General features: G+C 41.3%; 1 protein-coding gene across 1 annotated transcript; it reads right to left on the bottom strand.

Moving 5' to 3' along the window:
• Positions 1–811: 811 nt before the first annotated feature.
• On the bottom strand, positions 812–4531 carry LOC126585594 (2-carboxy-1,4-naphthoquinone phytyltransferase, chloroplastic). Its single transcript, XM_050250048.1, has 13 exons — positions 4363–4531; positions 4151–4230; positions 3962–4039; positions 3529–3778; positions 2768–2871; positions 2586–2657; positions 2321–2459; positions 2034–2140; positions 1849–1948; positions 1714–1752; positions 1504–1614; positions 1344–1409; positions 812–1127 (listed from the first exon to the last, which is right to left on the bottom strand). Exons 2-13 carry the CDS (start codon positions 4156–4158, stop codon positions 990–992), a joined length of 1212 nt encoding a protein of 403 aa, XP_050106005.1. The 5' UTR covers positions 4159–4230; positions 4363–4531; the 3' UTR covers positions 812–989.
• Positions 4532–18469: the final 13938 nt, after the last annotated feature.

Below are 18469 nucleotides of genomic sequence, written 5' to 3'. Positions count from 1 at the left end.
ATAATAATATTAATATGTTAATAAAAATAAAAATAAAACTTCATGGTTCCTTAATTGCCACTACCCTAAGCTCAACAGAACTTCCTTCCACCCCCATCAAAAACCAAAACCTTTGACACCTGCTTGGCGGCATCTCCTTTGGAAAGAGAGAGAAACCAAAGGGAAAGGAAGAGAGAAGCACAAGGGGAGTTTTCCAATACAAAGGTAGATTGCTCCAAATTGATTTATTCCAACTAGAATTGGGTATGATTTGATTTTAAAATCTAGGTTGTCGTCGTTGTTCATTTATGAGGAAAAGGAGGAGAGGATGGAGGTGGTAGTACCAGAATTGAAAGGAAGAGTGGGATGGTGTTTGTTTCTGAGGAGGGTAATGGATGATTGGGGATTTGATAGTTGTCTGTCTATCGTGGATGATTTGGGAGGATGATGGATTTATTTTTACTTTTGTTAGTTTTAGTTTTTCTTTATTCTCTTTTAGTTTATTTAATTGAAGTTATAACAAATTTATAAATGTGGATTTAAAAGTCTTTTGCTAAAAGGATAATTATGTGATTAGCATTTTGATTAAAAGGTGGGTGGGAAAATAAGACAATGGGGTGGTTTTAGTAATACTCTAAAACAATTGGCAATATGGTTTCCCATCAATGTGGGGTTCATTATTACCACGCCAACTCACATGTGGCGAATTTTTAAGCTAAACATGTGAACAATCAAATGAGGTGGCATGGAGCACGTGTGGCCGTTAAGCTTCATAGATGGGACAAACTGCTCTAATACTATGAATAAAAGTGAGGTTCCACCACAAAACCAATTGGTAATATGGAGTATCCCAACTACTTATAAACTCAGGCAAAGATCCACTCTCCCATCAATGTGTGATTTATTCTCCACACCTATTTTTAGTCAAGTTGGCCAAAGCAAACTTCTCGTAGTCCTTTGAAAATGATATATCTTCGTGCGTACACAACAGATTCTGCGATTGCAAAACTTCATGACAATCCAAACGTTGAGGAAAGGCTAAGTTTAGGGAACATTCTCGACACAACGAGTCCAGCAGCCAATGCAGTTCCAAACAAAGAATGCAGTCTCACACAGTAGTACTTCGCCATGAATATCTTCTGCTTGTCCTGTAACAAAAAGAAATTTCTTGTAATCAAAATCTGCAACACTCGGAATAAAATGAGCAGATGTTGTCGTTCCTGTCACTACACCGATGTATGAGTGAAGCGACAGGAACGACACTCTGCGCCAAATTTCAGTAGAATCACACATAACAGTTACAACAGAACCAAGAGAATTTTGAAATCGAGGCATCCTGCGTTCCACGCTAGCTGCGTACTCACATTGTGGTTTTCTTCAACATAGCTAACCACCAGTCTTGCAATTGGTAAGGTCAAGCAACAGAGAAACTGAAAGAAGCCGCGATCAAACTCAGACTTATAAATGTAGGATAGAATCTAGCTACTAGGCACATGTATACTTCACCAATTAGATATAACTTACGATACAAGTAAAAGGAAGAGCGCTGCTCAGACCGAAAGTGAAAGTAAGAACATATAGTCCTGTTACTGCCCATTTCACTACCCCTGATCCTCTTTCAGTGCCAAGCCTAACCTGTATACCGATAGACATACAAATTAAAAGATCAACGGTAAGTGGTTCTCGTTAAGGTTTCAAGTTTAAACATATAAGAGCTCAGTTAAGTGTATATACCAGAGGGGATATTTTTCCCACAGCCCGGTCTCCTTCGATCTGTGTTACATGACATTTGTGTGAGTTTCGACACACTGTCATGCTATAAACCAGCCGGAGAGCTCGAAATTTCTCAATATAGAAAACGATAACTACCTGATGAAAGTGACTACAGAAGAGGATCAAGGCCGTTGTAATGCCAACAAGGAGTGATAGGGAGAGAATTGAACCGGTGAAAGGAAGATGGATCACTTCCCTGTCAAGACAAGCAATATTAACAAGGGTATCAAAGACTAGAAAAAATTAAATCAACATCCATGGCATTATCGAAGTTAGTTAACCTTGTGCTGCCCTGCAATAAATAAAACCCGGTAGTAGCGAATGGACCAAATGCTGCAAAACACAACGGCTCTCCCAATCCCTTGTAACTTAACCGAAATGGTGGACACTGCAACCCAGCAGTAGAGGAAACATGCTTCGAAAATTCAGCTAATGCTTACCCCCATTTATAAAATTGCTAATTTCAAAAGATGTGACTCGAATTTTCATTTGCTAAAGAAGATCATCAAAGATACAGATTTGTTGTTCAGATTAATTTACTTGGTCTCATATGCAGCATTCTACTTACCTGATATATATAACCACAAGTGACTGCACAGCCGAGTAATAATATTGCACGCATACTTCCTGCCTTAACAGATACCCAAGCAAGCCCCAAGAAGCCAAGAGCAAGCAGCAAGTATGCAGAAACAAGAGTGCCTGTACGGCTTGCCAAACACATTGCAAAACAAAATCGGAAATTAATACTGGACATAACGACGCCACAAGATTGCAGGAAAGCGCAGACACACTAAATTCATTAATATACAACAAAGAAGAAGCATAAACCTTACCTGCCCACCAGATTTACAACTGATTCTTTCTTATTTATGTCTGCTCCTGTATCGAAATCGTATACATCGTTGCTGCAAATTGATGAACGAATATGAATTTTAACGGTGCAGAAGTGAAGAAAGGAGTTAACACATTTCTAAAAGCCAAACGCATGCACTTATGAAATTATTACGATGTATACCTTAAGTTGAGCCATGTGATGATAAGAACCGAGGAAATCAAAAGAATAGAATAACGTTGAGCTGAAAACATGCCTGTCTGCAAATAAGCAGCTGCGCTACCTACCTGCTTAAGAAAGCAACACATGGTGAAGCGAGCTATAGTTAGAGGCGGGGAAGTGTATATCATTTCAAGCATAGTGATGATCAGAGCCAACGGTGTAATAGAAATGACTGCATTATATTAAAAGCAGAGTATATCAGTAACTTTAAGAGAGGAAGAGATATGCTAGAAGCACTCCGCGTAGCGTACTACTTCAAAATCCAAAGGAGGATATAAATTACAGCGAAGACAACTGGAATATATACAATTTAAACCTGTCAAAATTGTAACGTGAACAAAATTCTACAGAATCTCATGTACGTGCCCTCACTGAATGTCTGTGTCATATAAAAATAGTAGTTACATAAACACGAGTTCTCAAGTATAGTGTAGGAGCTCTGTGGAGTTTTCGGGATTCACATATCCAAGGTTATTTTAGTTATGTAGTCTTATGTTTTATAAATGCAATGCTTCCCCCAAAACACCGCTACACACACATTCAACATGTTTATGTTTCTTCCGCTGTGTGTATAGTCCATTATACTGCACACAGAGAACGGAAGCTGGATTTCCAACAGTTGCGGACTTGACAACCATATACGTACAAATACATAGAAAATTGAAACCTTAATATGATGTTAGTAGAAACGGAGAGATGTATGCATCACCCGAAAAACTCACCGTGAGAGGAATCAAAGCAACGGAGTATATTGGTAACTTGATCGCCCTCCATGTCAAGGTTGCTTTAGAAATATCCGCTTCCTTATCCTCCTCTTGGTGGATGGTGGTGTTAGAATAGTAGTCTGACTTATTGTTGACAAAAGCCTGTCCACAATGTTGCCACTGCCGCCTGACCTCTACCTCTCTTCTAGGGAAAACTTTTTGAGGATTACAGAAGAAACAAGACAACGTTTCGAAGCGTCGATAAGGTCTGAGATATGAGAAATGTCAGTACAATTATACAGAGATTCTCGGGAAGTTTCATCTATTTAATTTTTTTCTTTCTTTGATCCGATGATTTGATTTTGTTCTAGCGATATTTGATCTAATCTAAAACAAAGAGGAAAATGATTCGGTCACAACTTAGCAATGGAAAATAAGGCCGAGAACTCGCCTTTTGGAGACACGGTAGTCATTCAGTTTTGTGAGACCAGACCCCGTGGGAAGATAACAGAATGTTGTTGCCATGAACCTATCCAAGAGAGATGCTTAGGGTTTAGGGGTAAGCCAGCAGTAGTGAACAAACTAATTAAGTCATCAGATTAGTGTTAATTTACAAATACACATCCAAGAACCAACCAACCTGATCATACAAAGACACTAATCAAAGAAAGCCCGTTGAATGATTGAAGCTTTTTCACTTGCGTACGCGTAGCAACACAGCTGAAGTGGAAGATCATTCACCCATTTACAATGAAAAAATGCAGTCAAATATTTTCTAAGCAAATAGTTTACAACAAATATAGCAGAAAAATCTCCGAAAGTCAGAAGAAAAACCAAAAAAGAGAGACCGACCTCTCTAATCTGCCGGTTGCGGTTGCGGTTGCGGTGGGAGTTAAGGCTTCCGCAACTTCATTTATCATCTAAGAATTGATCGAGTCCTTTTCTGGTCAAGGAGAGTGAGTTCAGAGTCTTGAGGTTTTAGACTCGCCAACAAAATCTAGCATGCATGAGATAAGATAACGTTAGTCTGATTCTGTTTGTCCCATTGCCACGTCTAATTTCTCTTTTTGACCACTACTTTCAAATCCCTGAAGTTTTAGGCAATTGTCAAGTTGGTCCTAAACTTTTCAATATTTTCCAATTTTTTACATCAACTCCAATAAACACTTGCATGTAAATCCCTAGTCAACAATGAGAGATTTTTCCATGTACATGTAACACAAGTCGCTATACCACGTGATTCTTTCATGTACACGGAATACAAACCGTTATACCACGTGTCATAGTAAAATTAAGGAGAGAATATTTTTCAATGCTCCCTTACTTGTACTATGACAAACTGTGTACCGACTTGTGTTATGAGCACACTGAAAAATCTCTAGTCAAGAAGGCTATGAAATCTAGTTTATTTGTACCCATTACCCACGAACCAAGATGCAGTAGCATCCCTATACTTATCGTTATTATTTTTCCATAGATCTGACAAAATTGCTTGTGGAGCAAAAAATAATCAAGAAAATTATAGATGTGACACGTCGACTTTTGGGTAAAATGTACAAAAATTCCCCTCAAATCACACCAGGATTCCCACGCGCATGCAATGGACAATAACGGCTCAATCATGGAAGAGTCAAAGGTGATTAAAATGATATTTATTCAAATCCCTCTCATCACTCCTCATCAAATCCTTATTCAAAAGGTAACTCCTAAATTTCCTATTTAATTTATGATTAATTGTCATGTTAATTGCAAGATATTATTTCACATAATATCTTACAATTATTCACCCAATCACACCATATATGGCCGACCACTACTCTTCAAATAGGGCCAGTCACTCCCCTATATATAGCCTTATTATCCCACTAAAAAGCTAAGCCATTTCTTACCCACAAACTTCTAAACACATTCTTTTTAGAATTCTAACTTTGGCATAAAAGATTCTCGGCCAAAGCCCCTCATTCATCGTGGGCGCATGAGGCTTTTGGCCTTAATATTAGGTATTATTATTTTGCAGGTGCATTTTCGTCAAAGGAGAAGATGGCATAAATTTGCATCCACAAATTGGTGCTTTCATTGAGAGTCTTCTTTCACACGCTCGAAGAAGACTCTCGCATTCAAAGTTTCTCATTTCTCGTTCATTCGTAGATTTTTCGTACGTTCTTATTTCTAGATTTTTTTATTTATTATTTTATAAAGTTCTTTGAATAAACGTAAAAGAAAAGTACAATGACTAGAAATTCGAAAACCACAACGAACGAAAACTTCCTACGTTCAAGGATTTGTACCAAGCGAGGAGATCAAGGCATAGTCCCACCACGACAATCCACAAGGCTCAACGCGACGACGAGTGGAGCGGCACCATCCCCACGGGGCACCATCATGGCTATGCCAACGGCAGCAACCACTGTGGTAACTTACAATGAGACCTAAGCCCACGGTGAAGGCATCACCTTGCAGCCGCAAGCCTAAGCCCATGCCACATTGCAGTAGCTAGCCTAAGCCCACCCCACAAGGGAGACCAGCACAGCTCATCGCAAGCAGGCCCAAGCTGCAGCAGTAACTGCCAAGGCAGCGGCCCAAGACTCGCAGGCCCAAGCTGCGCCAAGGGGAGCCCAGCGCCTACGCACTCTAGCAGCCCAGCCCACGCCCACAGTCTAACCCATGCCGGTGACTCGACCTAGGTCTAGCACATTCTCGTGGCCCTTCTAGCAGACCAAACTAGTCTAAGATCGGTTCAACCGTCCCGACTTCAGATTTATAGATTGATGATTGAACATAGGTATTTTCACCTTATTTCCCTACAAATTTGACATATCTCAACTCAAATCTCACGTCTGGAGTCCATTACACTTACCCTACTCAAAGAGATGCATACTGTCCAAGCATTCCCAACCCAAAAGGCAAACAACACTTGTCTCGACAAGTCATAGAGTTGATAAGCTCCCTCGCGCAACAGGCGATCTTAGTGAATCAGCTCTTGTAGCATGCCTCAGACGAGGTGTCCCGAAGTAGGACAAGGGCAGTCGACGAACCTCTTTAGCAGCATCACAGAAAACAGCCTCTTGACCAACCACGAACTAAGCATTTGGGCGGTGTACACTCCCAACTAGGCCCCTAAGATAATGTATACTCTCATCTTAGCACGTGGAGAAGCGTGCACTTTCAGTTAAGCCCACAGACGAGCATACACTCACGGTTGAGGCCATACTCCGATAATCAACATGAGCAACCTTCCAGGCGAAGTGTTCATTCATGACTAGGCCCACGAGAAGCATCTTCTACCTCACATCGGAGTAGGCAACACGATGGACAGAGAGAAGCAGTCACTCAATCCAACTCAAGTTCAACCGGCAGCCTGCAAGAAACTCGCTTGCCTGCTAAGAACATACCACATGCACTGCAGTAGAGGCATAGACGAGCCAAACACATGGAAAAGCAGCCTAAACCAGCCAGTCACAATCAGGGGCAGCCGAAAGCTTTGCTACCCCAACAAAGGTAAATTCAAGAAAAAGTAGAGAGGCTTCTGACAGAATGACTGTGTAATTTCCAATGCAACGAGGTCACTGACGAGGCACTACGACGGGACATGACCAGCATAAGTATGTCACATTTTACGAACGAGATCGAGCAGGCAGAGCCTCCATGCAAGTTCAACATGCCACATTTCACATTCTTCAAATGAGATGGAGACTTGGAGAAACACTTAAAGCACTATCAAAGCGCAATGATCCTATATCGAAACAACGACACTCTTATGTGCAAGATATTTGCCATCACTCTATAAGACGAAGCGTAGATTGGTTCCACACCCTGCTGCCACAATCCATCCGTAATTTCACCAAAGCATATTCATCATATTGCTCGATCAAGAAGAAGTCTAACCACTTGTTCAACATCAAGAAGAACCCAAAGGAGTCACTCCGTGACTATATGAAGAGGTTCAAAATAGAGAAGGCAAAGATAGTCGGATGCAACGACTCGATAACTAGTGCAGCCTTCCAAAAATGACTCACAACAGACCACTCGCTGTTTGGAGAATTGATCATAAAAGAAGACCTAACTCTGGCAGACTCATTTGCTCTGGCAGATAAGCATGCACTTTGGGTCGAGACTTGGCGAGTAAAAAAGGCACCCGAGCAACCTTGAAAATAATCGACAGTAGTTCAAAAGAAGGAGGACGAGAAGCAGTACAACAACAAAAGCAGGCAAGAGGCTACGCGCATGGACTGATCCCTAACTAAAGGAGGCCTGACACCCAAGAACTACTCTAAGTTCTCGATCCCGATCCACCAAAACCTCCGTGACATCAAGAATGAACCATGGTTCAAGCTATTGAAGAAATCAAAGGAAGATACCTCGAAGTTGGACCACACCAAATACTGCGCATTCCATCGAGGTCCTGGTCACATAACTGACAATTGCTGCACTTGGAGGAACTATCTAGAAAAACTGGTGAAAGAAGGCAAGGTCGATAGGTACCTAGACAAGCCAGTTGCGTATCCTAGAAGAAACACAGATGCCAACGAAGAGCCGTCGACCAAGACAATCTGGATCAATGGCATTTTCGTCGAATCCGAGCACTTGGAGGCCACCAACAACTCCAAGAAGAGGAAGATCCAATAGGCTCTATTAGTCTCTCAGGTCCAGGCAGTTAACCCTAAACCTAGACCCATCGTTGGCTTTATTGAGCAAGATGTCGAAGGTGTTGACTTCCCACACGACGATGCACTAGTGGTATCTGTCCAACTAGCCCACACTATAGGCGACAAAATGATGGTTAACAACGGAAGTGCGGTTAACCTACTGTAGCTCTTAGTAATTTAGAAGATAGGCCTGGAAAGCACATACACCGAGCGGAGGTACTTACCGGATTCAACGGACACACCTCGACTGCCATTGGCAACATTACACATGACGTGAGAACACCGCCATTTGTCTCAAAACAGATGTTCATGATAGTAAGCGACTAGTCTCCCTACAATGGGATTCTAGGGTGACCTTGGCTGATAAAGCTAGATGTCGTAACCTTTATCAAGTATAAAAAAATATTATTCCGTATCCAGGGATAAGGAGTCGGAGAAATTAAGTTTGACCAGGCCACATCTCGATAATGCATTGTGTAAGTACTGAATGAGTAAAAAAATAAGACTTTTACACCTGTAGAGGCTGCCGAGGTCCAAAAGGACAATGAAGCTACCAAATAACAATCACAACAAACGAATCAAGAAGATAGTGTCCAAATCAACGCGCTAGCAGACGAAACGGGATGGAAACCTGAAGAAGACGTTGAGCACATCATTCTTGATCCCTAGTAGCTAGAAAAGACTACTAGAATTGGCTCACGTTCGAGCCCGAAGGAAAATGAAGAACTCATGTCTTCCCTTAGGGAAAATCGTGACATCTTTGCATGGTCACCTTCCGACATGCCCGGCATCAACCCCAAGATAGCTTGCCTCTAGTTGCACGTCGACCCCACTGCCAAATCGACTATCCAAAAGAGAAGACATTTTGCACCCAAATGAGTAGTGATCATTGAAGCAGAAATCAACAAGCCACTGAAGGTCGGATTCATAGAAAAGGTAGCACACTCAGTATGGCTAGCCAACGTTGTGCTAGTAATGAAGAAAAAGATTGGCAAGTGGAAGGTTTGCATGGACTACACCAATCTCAACAAAGCATGCCCAAATGATCCTTATCCAGTTTCTCGAATCGATCTACTAGTAGATTCAACTTTCGGGAACCAGCTGCTCAGTTTCTTGGACGCATACTCTGGCCACAACCAAATAGCCATGCACGAGCCCGACAAAGAGAAAATCACGTTCGTGATCGAGTGAGGCACATACTACTACAAAGTCATGCCTTTTGGCCTCAAGAACACGGGAACAACTTACCAACAACTGGTAAACATGATGTTCAGGAAACAAATTAGAGTAACCATGAAGGTCTACGTTGACGACATCATGGTGAAGGGCAAGCAGCAATCAGACCACATCGGCATCTTGGCGAAAACTTTCGACATCCTTATAAAGTACAAGATAAAGCTCAATCCCGCCAAATGCACATTCGGAGTATCTTCAGGCAGATTCTTAGGGTACCTAGTAACCCGGAGATCTAAAGCTTGACCGGATGAGCAGCTGCACTCAACCGTTTCCTCTTGCAGTTTACCAATCGATGCAAGCCTTTTTTTAAAGCAATTAAGAGAGCATAACGAGACAAATGAGATGATGAGTGCGAAAGAGCTTTCCAAGACCTGAAAAAGTAATGAAATGGGCATTAGAACTTGACTAGATACTTCATAGCAGAATTTATGCCTAGCTTAGGTGACGTAACAGAGTGATCCAACAATGCCCCGGAAGTAACCAAGCACTCCCTAGCCACGCTTGCCTCACCTGATGGAGACTTTTATCATTTGCACGTCTACGGCGCATCCAACTACAAGGGCTTGGGAGCATGCGTGGTCCTTATCACCCAAAACGGTTCAATGCTTGAGCAAGCTGTCACTCTAGGCTTCAAAGCATCCAACAACAAAGTAGAGTACGGAACCCTATTAGTAGGCCTCCGAATGGCTAAAGACTTAAAGGTGAAAAAGCTTGTAATTCATTTTGATTCACAGCTAATCACTAGCTAGATTACTGGAGAGTACAAGGCAAAACTTCTGAAGATGGAGTAATACCTAGAGAAGGTACAAAAGCAACTTGAGGTGTTTCAGACTTACACCCTCACTTAAGTTCTGCGGGCAGACAACGCCCACACGGACGTGCTAGCCGGCCTAGGCTTCACCTTCGACCATCAACTCAAACACTCTATTTCGGTGGATTATCTCGACAAACCAAGTATAGAGGCGGAGCCAGTAGCTGAGGTGTCACAGGTTAGTACAACTTCAAACTGGCTAGATTTTATTATAGACTACCTAATCAATGGTACACTCCCCATAAAAAGATTGGAGTCTAAAAAACTCTAAACGAAGGCAGCACGCTACTACATTGGAATGACATTCTCGTTCGAAGATCTTACACTAAACCATATCTTCGTTGTCTAATGTCTCCCAACGACCTGAGGGTTCTAAGTTCAATCCATGAAGTCGTTTGTGGAAATCACTCTGAATGTCGATCTTTAACACAAAAGGCTCTTAATGTAGGCTACTACTGGCTTACTATGCATCAAAACGCTAAGGAGTTAATACAAAAGTACGACCACTGCCAATGCTACAAGCCGGTACCAACAATGCCTGCCATCGAACTACATCCACATATGAGTCATTAACCGTTCATGTAGTGGGCAATCAACCTGGTAGGGCCAATACCGCCCGCTACTGGGGGTAAATGCATGATGATCGTGGTAACTGACTACTCCACCAAATGGGTGGAAGTAAAGCCCATGACAACCACAACTCAAAATGACATAGAACACTTTATATGGAAGAACATCATCTGCCGAATTGGTATCCCTCAATCCATCATCATAGACAACAGCTCGTAATTTGTAGGTAAAGATTTGGCGAAGTTCTTTAAAAAATATGCCATCAAGCAACACATGTCAATGCCAAGGTATCCCCAAGGCAATGGGCAGGCTGAAGCATCCAACAAGTCGATTCTCGACTGCTTTAAGAAATCCATCTTCGATAAGAAGGGAAAATGGCCAAACGAACTTCCCGGATGTCTATGGGTGTATTGCACTACCAAACGATGAATAATTGGTGAGACTCCCTTCTCCTTGGCATTTATTTTAGAAGCAATCATTCCTCCCAATGTCATTGTGCCAAGTATCAGCACTTCACTGCCAAGCATCGAGCATAACATAAATAAGATAGCCACAAACTTAGATCTAGCAGAGAAAGAACGCGAGAAGGTCATCACCCGCATCGCAACCTATCAGTAGTCTTCTCCAGCTACAACAAAAAGGCCAAGATCTAGCAGTTCCAGCCCAGAGATCTAGTCTTAAGAAAAGCCTTCATTACTGCCCGCAGAGAAAGCTCCAAAAAGATAGATCACATCTGGAAAGGTTTGTACAATATCAGCAGAGTAGGCGGCAAGGGTAGTTGCACTTCACCACCATGAACAACAAAGAGATCGAAAAACAGTGGAACGCCTACAATCTGAGGAAGTACCATGCATGACCTCCCACTATATTAAACCCCGAAGACTCATGTAGCTCAACGGGTACCACCTTACAAGCCGATGACTATCTAGTTGTTATGCAGTTCCTACTTTACAGCTAAGTTTTCATTCGTTTCACTCATTTTTCAATGAGGAATTCATAAGTAATTTACAACTTGTCTTAGTTGTATGCTTACGACAATTAATCACTCTTACACTCCAAAAAAATATCGCGCCCTTCTTAGGGACTTATTGCAGGAATTGCACCCATTTGGGGACCAATCATGCTCTCCAGTGCGAGAGGGTAAACCAACTCCCCAACACCCACATGGGCTTGCTCTCTGATGCGAGAGTATAAACTATACACTCAGAATATCTAAACGTAGATGAGTCGGGCTGCTCTGGTGTAACTAGATGCACGATGGCTTGCACCATGATTCCTAGAAGTAGCCATAATGGTATTTTTCAAGGCTTAGCTAACTGAATGATTTTTGGTCTCTTGGCTTAATCCGTTAGGAACCGAGCCTCAGAGACGGATGAGCCACATTACGTAATACGCTCTATAGATAGTTGCCCTAGAACCCTAAAGCTGCTACCGAGTGCACTAAGGTAGCCTACTGTTTCCAGAAGATTGCATACGACTTGTCATCCGAGCAGTAAGTCACCCTAAACTTATACAACCGCATATTTTTTATGAAAGGTTAAACAATTAGCGTGCATATATGAAACTCTATCCATTACCGACATGCTACGCAGTCGATAAGCTTCATCTCTGCCATGCGCAGAATGATCGTTCAGATCTACACTAATTCCTAAAGTGTTGTGATACTTGCTACGCAACCCACAAAATTGGTTACATAAAGAGTAAAGAGTTCTCTTGGACCTTTGCCTACGAAATTCCATACAACCGTGTACTTTTGATACGAAAGGTTAGCCAATTTCATGCCCGCAAAATTTTTAGTATGTTGTGAAGCAGGCCACACAGCTCAAAAGATTGAAGAAAGCCAAAGTTAATAGTTGAGTGATCACGCAGGCTCGTCTGCTTCTATAAGTAAAGCGTTTGGCTGCTAACCCTATGGCTAACAACTTTGCAAAAGTTCTACACCAAAACCCATGCATGTTGCTGGCCTAAGAGTCAAATGTTAGGTGTAAATAAAATAAGCGAAGATAAAGAAAAGCGAAGGAAGCAAGTTTATTAAAAAATTTAGCGAAATTGATAAACAAATAGCATTGGCTGAAGGAGTTCAAGCAAAGCAAAAAGCAACAAGGAAAACAAACAAAATCCTAAAGGCTACCTAGAATACTACTCTTCAACAGCTTAGACATCCCATGACTACTAGGTCGCCACACCTTCAACAGCCGCGACATTCTCAGCATCGGCATCATCCTACGCTTCACCCCCGGCTACCTCAACTTGGGCACCAACTTCTCCGACTACTACACTAATGGAAGCCTCAAAATTAAAGGTAAACAAGTCTTTTGGAGAAATAGAGAAGGTCTCAAATTTTTTCCCAACAAAGTCAAAGTTAGATGGCCTACCAAAGAGATAATCTACATAACCCAGCTTGTAGAAATCGGCCTGACTCTGAACAAGCGAAGCCTCGAGTCTAGCTTTTTCGCCCTTCAGCTACTCGTTCTCTTTGAGTAAACCAAAAGGATGCGCTACAGCTCATCCACTTCCTTTATCAGATTTTCGTTGATCTTCAGCGTGCCTTGGAGTTCCAACACTTGGGGTTCAAGCCTGTCGACGATCTTCTTAAAGTGAATCACTTGGTTATAAGCAGCAATCAACTCTTCATCCTTTACGTAAGCAGCAGAACGAATCTCAGAAACGGTATGCTCAAGATCTTGAATCTGAGGTATGTAACAACTAATCTCCTTCTCTGCATTTTCATAATTAACTTAGATCGCATCAAGCCTAGTCTTCAAGTTAACAATCTCCTCGCAAGCGATCTCAAGCTGCAGAGAAATGGGGGCAGAGATATTGGACCCCTTCAAAGTGAAAAACTCAGACTCCAACCTTTTAATCTTCTTGGCAGAAGAATAAGCTTCAGTTGCCATATTTATTGCCATCTATTTGGCAACCTTAGTATCCCCTCGGTCAAGGAGCATAGACTTGGCAACTCGAATCGTCATTTTCTGCATCATGGCTAGCAAAGTCCTCCTATACTGGGTCGTATGCTTCGCAAATGAACTTGGGCAAACAACCCCTATAAAGTCATCAACAAGTTTGGCACACGCGTCAATGTCTTCAAGCAGATCAGGCTTTAAAGGCGCACAGATCTCAACAGACTCTCTAGAAACAGGCTTGGTGGATTTCTCGCGCCTATGTGAACAGTCTCATCTTTCTTAGTAGGCAAATTAGTCTTAACAACAAGAGGAGTAAGCCTTAGCACCACTTTAGCAACAAAGTCCACTGTATCGCTCTTCATAGTAGCAAGCATCTCCAAAAGTGAACCAAACCTAGCTTCCAACGAACGTCTCGATACAAGCATCTCGACAGTAGGAGAACCCTCACAAACAACGGAGGAAGTCTTTGGCTTTTTCTCAACCGACATCTTTTGAACAAGCAGGGAAGATATCTTCTTTTCACCTTTATTCACAGTAGGCTCCACGAGAGCGATCAAACAAGCCAATACATTTGCTTTGATCTGCTTTATCTTCTCTTTCGGGGGCATCCCATATTTCTCCTGGTAAAAAGGACTAAGCAACCAACACTATTCACGGTACTCAACAGGGATACCTAAAACAATGTGCACCTTCTTCATATTTAGAGAAATCTTGAGAGTTGAGCCAAATTTTGAATCTACATAGAAAGAGGAGGACAATCAACAAATTAGATAGCAACTCAGCAAGCATAGAGCAGCCTAAAGATCAACTTCGACTGCCCACAAGCCAAGCCTTGCGATTTATCTTTCTTGACTCAATTAAACAGCAGGGGAGCTTAGCCCATGCTAGCTTTTCCCTTATTATTCTCTCTCGCACCAGCAGGCAGGAGGCTTGCATGCCCAGTATTCTAGCAGCCTATGAGGCTCGTGACCTCATCATTTTTCTCAATCGCCAACCTAGCCCGCGTCAAGAGCCCATAGGGCTTGAGCCATGCGGCTTGTCAAGCACTATGCCTTAAGTGCCTCAAGTTGCAGCCCCAATCGTGGTCCATGCCACACCATCTTCGCGGTCCATGCTAAGCCGACTCCTAGTCTCTGTCAGCTGATTTGTTGCACCACCCCGACGACTGCCCTGTGGCAGCACGTCCAAGAAGAAGACAAGGAAAATTAAAATTTTCTTACCTCGGTGCGACGTGGAAAAGACAAAGAAATCAACAGAAAATGGTTCTTTGCACGGGCAAGTGATGCAAAATATATAAGCACACAAATTAAACCCTCTTTTGACAATTGTAGTATATGTATAAGTAGGGATCGTTCTAGACCGGGGATTAGGAGGGATTGCTAAAACACTTGAAACTAACTAGAAAACGTAAAACTAAGTTTGAAACACTAAACTAGACTCAAAGAATGCAAAACTAGACTCTAATACACTAAAACAACTCAAATAACTCAAAACAGCACAAAACAAGCCAATTGACTCAAAACAGACACTAAGAGTGAATTTGGACGAAAATTGGTTTTAACTTGACTTAAAACACTTAAAAACACAAACTAAAATAGTTTATAACTAATATGACTCAACAAAGTAAAGGGGGAATTGGTTTTGACGAACTTGAAAGTAAAACAAGTAAATTAAAGACTTAGAGAAATCTGCATGAAATTGGGGAAAAATATGGATGATTGGTTAGCTAGAGTTCCTTTTCCACACATGATATACTTCCATACAAATTAATGTTCAGTTGTTCTTTCGATAAACCATAAACCTCAATGCCCCAGATTAACCGTGAATTGCACTAATTAACCTTCAGATTTTCCTAGTTTCATTGAATTGGACTTAACGTCGACAACCAAATTATTCCTCACAAGTTCCCTACATGAATTGCATAATAGAGATACAAGCAAAGATCATTAAGTTCTACGAAAATCATAAGCATTGACAAGGCACTTGTAACTATGAATTGCATGATACTTATGCCAAGAATTTACTTAACACGATCGTGACCAGCAACCTCCACTACTCATGAATATAAGTTCATAGTGATTAGGTGAAACTCCCTTATATTCTAGCATCAAATTCATGCATGCAAACTAAGTGTCGACCCTCAATCAACATACAAGACTAAGTTATCAATCAAACCGTTAAGTAAATTGCATTCAAGGTTTATGAAATCACAACTGAAAGTAATCAATTCATATTGCAAATATGTTCATGGCTTTGAATACCCTCTAGCAAAAACGGGTTTAGCCACTCATGTTCACAGAACAAATATTATTAAACATAAACATTGAAAACAAAAGGTTGAAAACACCTAAGAAACGTTCCAGTGATCCAACTTGAATAGCAAGCACGTCCAAGAGTCTCATTCCTTCTCCTTTACTGTGGCACAAGGGATAGGTGATGTTTGGATGGTTATTTGTATGGAAGAATGGCTTAAGGCTGTGTAAGAGGTGCGGCAGAGACTTAGGTTGATCTATGGATGTGTGTTGGATGGTAAGAATGGTGTAGGATGGATAGGTAGATAGGTGGATGGAATGGCTGAGGAGAAAAGAAGAGAGCCCTAAAGGGTGCGGCAATATGTTATTTATAGGGCTAGGGTACTTAAAAAATAATAGGAAAGGTTTATAACTTAGCTAATTTGTCCTACAAGAATTAAAAGGCAGAAATTAAAGAGAAAAGGAAAGGGATATGCGGCAAGAAAAGGGAAAGGCATTTAATTGTTAGAATTTAAGAGAGAAAAGGGAAGAAGGTGTGGCTGGGTTTAGGAAAGAAAGGGAATGTGTTTTTAAGACATAAAATAGGAAAGGGGAGAGTCCCCTTATGAGGCAAGAGTTGTAAAAGAGGAATGTGGTTTTGGTGCAGAAAATAGGAAAGAAAGGTGGTGTTTTGTGCGGCAAGGACTCAAGGGTATCTAAGAGTCTTTGTTGAGTATCCTAATGTAACTTGGAGCCTTCTTTGTTGTTGGAACTTAGGGAATGTTTAGGATTAGGAAAGTTTAAAACCAAAGTAGGAAACATTGGCAAACATTCCTTCTTTGAGTAGGAATCCTTATTCTTCTAGGAATCCTCATTCTTCTAGGAATCCTTCTTCAACTAGGAATCCTTCTTCAATTAGGAATCCTAGCATCTTTAGGTCTTCAATTTCGTCCATACCCTTTGCTCCAAGCCTATGCTATCCATTTCATGCCCAAAACTTCTCCAAAATGCTCTAAAATGCACTTTCTTGCCTCCTTAGCCCTTTGGACCTACAAACACACGAAAATAGCTTAAAATACTAAAATAACTAAGAACTAACAACATAAATGCAAGAAAACAAGCTAACTAAACTAAGAACTAACAACATAAATTCAAGAAAACAAGCTAACTAAGTCGCATAAATATGCTCTTATTAGCAAGCAAAGAAGAATGATATGGGATGGGGAACAAATATCCTCTAGCTTTCTCTCTTTCTTGTAGGGATAAATAATTGCCCTCTGAAGTTGATTTAATCCCCTACTTAAGGTAGGCTTAAATAGGCTTTGATGGCGATTTACTTCTCGTTCCTAGGAGAATCTAATTCCAAGTCAAAGTGGGAATCTACATCAAAATAGGAAACAATCTTATGTTTCCTAAAGCAAGGGAAGATCTATACACCTGCTGCCCTTTCGTACGAGCAACCCAAAAGGTGTGGGGGCATTTGTTGAGCCAAAAATAATGAAGAAAATTATGGAGGTGTCACATGGACTTTTGGGCGAAAATGACAAAATTACCCTCAAGGCACACCGAGATTCCCACGCGCATGCAACGGACAATAACGGCTCAATCAAGGAAGAGTCAAAGGTGATCAAAATGGTATTTATTCAAATCCCTCTCATCACTTCTCATCAAATCCTTATTCAAAAGGTAACTCCCAAATTTCCTATTTAATTTAAGATTAATTGCCATGTTAATTGCAAGATATTATTTCACATATAATATCTTGCAATTATTCACCCAATCACACCATATATAGCCGACCACTACCCTCCAAATAGGGCCGGCCACTCCCCTATAAATAGCCCTATTATCCGACTAAAAAGCTAAGTCATTTGCTACCCACAAACTTCTAAACACATTCTTTTTAGAATTCTAACTTTGGCATCGGGGATTCTTCGGCCAAAGCGCTCCATTCATCATGGGCGCGTGAGGCTTTTGGCCTTATTCTTAGGTGTCATTATTTTGAAGGTGCATTTTCATCAAAGGAGAAGACGGCAGAAGTTTGCATCCACATTGCTCATTCCGTAAAATCTCTAATGGTGTTGGCAACTAAAGTAGGCAAATTGTAATGTGGTAGCTTATATGGCATGCTGCCTACTCATTTTCCTTGTCGACAAAATTGGTTACTCCAATGAACTAGGTCTGGAAAAAAAATTGAAAGAATTGAACCCGAACTGAAAAACTCAAATTGAAAATCTTGCAAAGTTTGGTAACCGAAGCAAAAAAAAATCTGAAAATTTCGGTAACCATTGAAAATTATAGAAGACTAACAGAAAACTTAGCCATTTCTCTCTTTTATGCGCGATATCAAACCTAGACTTTTTGCACAAACTCTCTCTCCCTCTCGACCTACCACGACTCATTCCTCACAATTAAGGGGGAGCCTCCTCACTTTCAGAGGCCATTTCTTAAGCCTCTTCACCCCTCTCAAAGCCTCACTCTCATTACAGAGGCTCTCTCTCTCCCTCACAATCCTCTCAGAGAAATACAATATCAGTGTGGACGTAGCCCAAACATTAG

Source organism: Malus sylvestris, chromosome 10, assembly GCF_916048215.2.
Source record: "Malus sylvestris chromosome 10, drMalSylv7.2, whole genome shotgun sequence".
NCBI classification, from domain to species: Eukaryota; Viridiplantae; Streptophyta; class Magnoliopsida; order Rosales; family Rosaceae; genus Malus; species Malus sylvestris.
Note: the sequence above shows the minus strand (reverse complement) of the source record. Positions and strands in the feature narration are given on the sequence as shown.

Coding starts and splice junctions, on each gene's coding strand:
- LOC126585594 (XM_050250048.1), bottom strand. Junction 2,658..2,767: donor ATCACATGGCTCAACTTAAG/GTATACATCGTA, acceptor ATCAATTTGCAG/CAACGATGTATACGATTTCG. Junction 1,753..1,848: donor TCTGTAGTCACTTTCATCAG/GTAGTTATCGTT, acceptor CATGTAACACAG/ATCGAAGGAGACCGGGCTGT.